The sequence below is a fragment of the Melanostigma gelatinosum genome (assembly GCF_949748355.1).
Source record: "Melanostigma gelatinosum genome assembly, chromosome: 4".
In the NCBI taxonomy this organism is placed as follows: Eukaryota; Metazoa; Chordata; class Actinopteri; order Perciformes; family Zoarcidae; genus Melanostigma; species Melanostigma gelatinosum.
Genome location: NC_136637.1, coordinates 30,680,538 through 30,687,137, shown reverse-complemented (window position 1 = coordinate 30,687,137; position 6,600 = coordinate 30,680,538). Strand labels below are relative to the sequence as shown.

At 39.9% G+C, this 6,600-nt stretch overlaps 1 protein-coding gene across 1 annotated transcript in view; it reads right to left on the bottom strand.

The window, feature by feature from the left end:
• The window catches only part of tmem131 (transmembrane protein 131), a 46,188-nt gene that overhangs the window by 18,246 nt on the left and 21,342 nt on the right, over positions 1-6,600 (bottom strand). Inside the window, exons 15-17 of the mRNA XM_079267432.1 lie at positions 5,941-6,111; positions 5,673-5,783; positions 4,431-4,565 (exon numbers count right to left, since the gene is read on the bottom strand). Of these exons, the coding sequence (XP_079123558.1) occupies positions 4,431-4,565; positions 5,673-5,783; positions 5,941-6,111 (417 nt within the window). The remainder of the gene's footprint in view (positions 1-4,430; positions 4,566-5,672; positions 5,784-5,940; positions 6,112-6,600) is intronic.

Here is a 6,600-nt window from a genome sequence, read left to right as displayed (position 1 = left end):
TGTTTACAGTGTGGTAGTAGTACTCTTACTGTAACAGAGTACGTTTACTGTGTGGTAGTAGTACTCTTACTGTAACAGAGTACGTTTATAGTGTGGTAGTAGTACTCTTACTGTAACAGAGTATGTTTACTGTGTGGTAGTAGTACTCTTACTGTAACAGAGTACGTTTACTGTGTGGTAGTAGTACTCTTACTGTAACAGAGTATGTTTACAGTGTGGTAGTAGTACTCTTACTGTAACAGAGTACGTTTACTGTGTGGTAGTAGTACTCTTACTGTAACAGAGTACGTTTACTGTGTGGTAGTAGTACTCTTACTGTAACAGAGTATGTTTACTGTGTGGTAGTAGTACTCTTACTGTAACAGAGTACGTTTACAGTGTGGTAGTAGTACTCTTACTGTAACAGAGTATGTTTACAGTGTGGTAGTAGTACTCTTACTGTAACAGAGTATGTTTACAGTGTGGTAGTAGTACTCTTACTGTAACAGAGTATGTTTACTGTGTGGTAGTAGTACTCTTACTGTAACAGAGTATGTTTACAGTGTGGTAGTAGTACTCTTACTGTAACAGAGTATGTTTACAGTGTGGTAGTAGTACTCTTACTGTAACAGAGTATGTTTACAGTGTGGTAGTGGTACTCTTACTGTAACAGAGTACGTTTACAGTGTGGTAGTAGTACTCTTACTGTAACAGAGTATGTTTACAGTGTGGTAGTAGTACTCTTACTGTAACAGAGTATGTTTACAGTGTGGTAGTAGTACTCTTACTGTAACAGAGTATGTTTACAGTGTGGTAGTAGTACTCTTACTGTAACAGAGTATGTTTACAGTGTGGTAGTAGTACTCTTACTGTAACAGAGTATGTTTACAGTGTGGTAGTAGTACTCTTACTGTAACAGAGTACGTTTACTGTGTGGTAGTAGTACTCTTACTGTAACAGAGTATGTTTACAGTGTGGTAGTGGTACTCTTACTGTAACAGAGTACGTTTACTGTGTGGTAGTAGTACTCTTACTGTAACAGAGTATGTTTACAGTGTGGTAGTAGTACTCTTACTGTAACAGAGTATGTTTACAGTGTGGTAGTGGTACTCTTACTGTAACAGAGTACGTTTACTGTGTGGTAGTAGTACTCTTACTGTAACAGAGTATGTTTACAGTGTGGTAGTAGTACTCTTACTGTAACAGAGTACGTTTACATTGTGGTAGTAGTACTCTTACTGTAACAGAGTATGTTTACAGTGTGGTAGTAGTACTCTTACTGTAACAGAGTACGTTTACAGTGTGGTAGTGGTACTCTTACTGTAACAGAGTACGTTTACTGTGTGGTAGTAGTACTCTTACTGTAACAGAGTATGTTTACTGTGTGGTAGTAGTACTCTTACTGTAACAGAGTACGTTTACAGTGTGGTAGTAGTACTCTTACTGTAACAGAGTATGTTTACTGTGTGGTAGTAGTACTCTTACTGTAACAGAGTATGTTTACTGTGTGGTAGTAGTACTCTTACTGTAACAGAGTACGTTTACAGTGTGGTAGTAGTACTCTTACTGTAACAGAGTATGTTTACAGTGTGGTAGTGGTACTCTTACTGTAACAGAGTACGTTTACAGTGTGGTAGTGGTACTCTTACTGTAACAGAGTATGTTTACAGTGTGGTAGTAGTACTCTTACTGTAACAGAGTATGTTTACAGTGTGGTAGTAGTACTCTTACTGTAACAGAGTACGTTTACTGTGTGGTAGTAGTACTCTTACTGTAACAGAGTATGTTTACAGTGTGGTAGTAGTACTCTTACTGTAACAGAGTATGTTTACAGTGTGGTAGTGGTACTCTTACTGTAACAGAGTACGTTTACTGTGTGGTAGTAGTACTCTTACTGTAACAGAGTATGTTTACAGTGTGGTAGTAGTACTCTTACTGTAACAGAGTATGTTTACAGTGTGGTAGTGGTACTCTTACTGTAACAGAGTACGTTTACTGTGGTAGTAGTACTCTTACTGTAACAGAGTATGTTTACAGTGTGGTAGTGGTACTCTTACTGTAACAGAGTACGTTTACTGTGTGGTAGTAGTACTCTTACTGTAACAGAGTATGTTTACAGTGTGGTAGTAGTACTCTTACTGTAACAGAGTATGTTTACAGTGTGGTAGTGGTACTCTTACTGTAACAGAGTACGTTTACTGTGGTAGTAGTACTCTTACTGTAACAGAGTACGTTTACTGTGTGGTAGTAGTACTCTTACTGTAACAGAGTACGTTTACAGTGTGGTAGTAGTACTCTTACTGTAACAGAGTACGTTTACTGTGTGGTAGTGGTACTCTTACTGTAACAGAGTACGTTTACAGTGTGGTAGTAGTACTCTTACTGTAACAGAGTATGTTTACAGTGTGGTAGTAGTACTCTTACTGTAACAGAGTATGTTTACAGTGTGGTAGTGGTACTCTTACTGTAACAGAGTACGTTTACTGTGTGGTAGTAGTACTCTTACTGTAACAGAGTATGTTTACAGTGTGGTAGTAGTACTCTTACTGTAACAGAGTATGTTTACAGTGTGGTAGTGGTACTCTTACTGTAACAGAGTACGTTTACTGTGGTAGTAGTACTCTTACTGTAACAGAGTATGTTTACAGTGTGGTAGTGGTACTCTTACTGTAACAGAGTACGTTTACTGTGTGGTAGTAGTACTCTTACTGTAACAGAGTATGTTTACAGTGTGGTAGTAGTACTCTTACTGTAACAGAGTATGTTTACAGTGTGGTAGTGGTACTCTTACTGTAACAGAGTACGTTTACTGTGGTAGTAGTACTCTTACTGTAACAGAGTACGTTTACTGTGTGGTAGTAGTACTCTTACTGTAACAGAGTATGTTTACAGTGTGGTAGTAGTACTCTTACTGTAACAGAGTATGTTTACAGTGTGGTAGTAGTACTCTTACTGTAACAGAGTATGTTTACTGTGTGGTAGTAGTACTCTTACTGTAACAGAGTATGTTTACAGTGTGGTAGTAGTACTCTTACTGTAACAGAGTATGTTTACAGTGTGGTAGTAGTACTCTTACTGTAACAGAGTACGTTTACTGTGTGGTAGTAGTACTCTTACTGTAACAGAGTATGTTTACAGTGTGGTAGTAGTACTCTTACTGTAACAGAGTATGTTTACAGTGTGGTAGTAGTACTCTTACTGTAACAGAGTATGTTTACTGTGTGGTAGTGGTACTCTTACTGTAACAGAGTATGTTTACAGTGTGGTAGTAGTACTCTTACTGTAACAGAGTACGTTTACAGTGTGGTAGTGGTACTCTTACTGTAACAGAGTACGTTTACAGTGTGGTAGTAGTACTCTTACTGTAACAGAGTACGTTTATAGTGTGGTAGTGGTACTCTTACTATAACAGAGTACGTTTACAGTGTGGTAGTAGTACTCTTACTGTAACAGAGTATGTTTACAGTGTGGTAGTAGTACTCTTACTGTAACAGAGTATGTTTACAGTGTGGTAGTAGTACTCTTACTGTAACAGAGTATGTTTACAGTGTGGTAGTGGTACTCTTACTGTAACAGAGTATGTTTACAGTGTGGTAGTGGTACTCTTACTGTAACAGAGTATGTTTACAGTGTGGTAGTGGTACTCTTACTGTAACAGAGTATGTTTACAGTGTGGTAGTAGTACTCTTACTGTAACAGAGTATGTTTACTGTGTGGTAGTAGTACTCTTACTGTAACAGAGTATGTTTACAGTGTGGTAGTAGTACTCTTACTGTAACAGAGTATGTTTACAGTGTGGTAGTGGTACTCTTACTGTAACAGAGTACGTTTACAGTGTGGTAGTAGTACTCTTACTGTAACAGAGTATGTTTACAGTGTGGTAGTAGTACTCTTACTGTAACAGAGTATGTTTACAGTGTGGTAGTGGTACTCTTACTGTAACAGAGTACGTTTACAGTGTGGTAGTAGTACTCTTACTGTAACAGAGTATGTTTACAGTGTGGTAGTAGTACTCTTACTGTAACAGAGTATGTTTACAGTGTGGTAGTGGTACTCTTACTGTAACAGAGTACGTTTACTGTGTGGTAGTAGTACTCTTACTGTAACAGAGTATGTTTACAGTGTGGTAGTAGTACTCTTACTGTAACAGAGTACGTTTACTGTGTGGTAGTAGTACTCTTACTGTAACAGAGTACGTTTACTGTGTGGTAGTAGTACTCTTACTGTAACAGAGTACGTTTACAGTGTGGTAGTAGTACCTTTACTGTAACAGAGTACGTTTACAGTGTGGTCGTTGTACTTATATTTATTCTATTAGTACTCTTCGTCTCATCCTAACCAGACCCAACAGGTTGTGTTTTCTGCTGGACTTCATCAGTTATGAAGTTTGTGATTCATATAAATGTTCAGGACATAAAGCCGCCAGCAGACGGACACAGCGGAGGTCTTACCGTCTGCTGATGGGAGGCCGAGGTGTTCTGCAGCTCTCGTAGGCGACTCAGAGCCACTGTGGAGTTTCCTTTCTCCGTCGTCAGCAGCTCCATCGACAAACTGTCTCCCGTCACCAGCCAGGACTTGATCTCCAGCTGGAGGACACAAAGCCGTGAGATAAAGAAAGTAGTGATGAACAGCGCAAGTATGTCGGCATGAAGGCTTTGTGTTGTGCCAGAGATATTTTAAGACACGAGTCAGCACTTTTAAAAGACCATGAAGAACGAAACACAATGGACTAGAGCAGTGATTCTCAACTGGTGGGTCGCGACCCACTTTTGGGTCACGGACCCGTTTTCAGCGGGTCTTTGACTGACAAAAAAAAGAAAAATATAATAATAATATGTGATTTTATTTTGAAGGGCATTTTTTATGCAGCGGAATTATTCCAGCATTTACGGTACTTGTTCAGCGGTGCAGGAAAAACACAGACCAATGCGTTGTGAATCACATCATATGATGCAGCTCAGCCAATCAAATATGAGTATTCTGACAGGTTTCCTGACTCATTGAGATGTACACACACCGTGACACACGGGGAGAGACGAGGACACAGAGACAGAGCAGGACTGTTGAAGTGTGAAAGTCAAATCATAGGACGATCTCCATCAGAGAGAAATGTCCAGAGAGACCAGAGTCAGACTCTGACTGGACAGACTCATAGAGGTGAATTCTTCAAACACTACTTTCTCTTTTTAGAAGATGAGAAAAATATAATATCGTGGCTTTTTCACTTCACCCTGAATGAACTGAATTTAAAGCTGCAGGACAATTCAGTGAAAACTATTTTTCTAAAATGTATTTTGTTACGTAATTTATTTTTTAATCCAGCTGTTATTTTACTTGAAATGAGAAGAACATGTATTCATGTATTTCTATGTATTTATAATCCATCCAGTTAAATTTGAAAAATGAGAATAATAATTGTTAAAATATAATTGATGTGTACTTTCTTTATTTGATTTGACAGTTTTTTACAACACAGAGACATTACTCTTTTTGAATATAGATATACCCAAATTATATATATATATATATATATATATATATATATATATATGATTTGGGTCGTGGGTTGTGGCTTGTCATTAAGGGGTGATGGTGGGTCCCGCAGCCAGACCAGTTGAGAACCACTGTACTAGAGTGTTAAATGGACAAGAAACAGGAAACAAACTGTTGGATGTGTACTGTAGTGGTCTCACCTCTATAGGATTACTGTTGACCACCACAAACGTGATGCTGCTGGTGTCTGTTGCACTGCGAACCCCGAAGTCCAGGAGGTTCTCCTTCAGACTGGGAGGCAGGACCAGAGGCTGGAGACAGGAGACAAGGTATTAATGCTGTGTGGTAGTAGTACTCTTACTATAACAGAGCATGTTTGTTTTGTGTGTGTGTGTGTCTATATATATATATATATATATATATATATAGACACACACACACGTAGATATATAGAGTACTATCTCTGACCTCTAAGAAGCCGGTGTAGGCTCGGACCGGCAGGTGGAACTTGGATGCGTTGGTGATGAGCAGGATGTTGCTGTCGATGTGGATGGAGGGTCGGACCGGCCTGAAGAGGAGCGAGAAGATGTAGCGGGACTCATGAGGAGGAATGAGGATGGGAGCGCTGAGGTTCTGCACCTAAAACAGAGAGAAGAAGAGATATCACACCTCTGACCTCACACACTGAATCTCAGTCAGAGTGGGACCTCTGTCTGTCTGCCTATGTCTGTCTGTCTGTGTCTCTCTCTCTGTGTCTGTCTGTGTCTCTCTCTCTGTGTCTGTCTCTCTCTGTCTGTCTGTGTCTCTCTCTCTGTGTCTGTCTGTGTCTCTCTCTCTGTGTCTGTCTGTGTCTCTCTCTCTGTGTCTGTCTGTCTGTGTCTCTCTCTCTGTGTCTGTCTCTCTCTGTGTCTGTCTGTGTCTCTCTCTCTGTGTCTGTCTGTGTCTCTCTCTCTGTGTCTGTCTGTGTCTCTCTCTCTGTGTCCGTCTGTGTCTCTCTCTCTGTGTCTGTCTCTCTCTGTCTCTCTCTCTGTGTCTGTCTGTGTCTCTCTCTCTGTGTCTGTCTGTGTCTCTCTCTCTGTGTCTGTCTGTGTCTCTCTCTCTGTGTCCGTCTGTGTCTCTCTCTCTGTG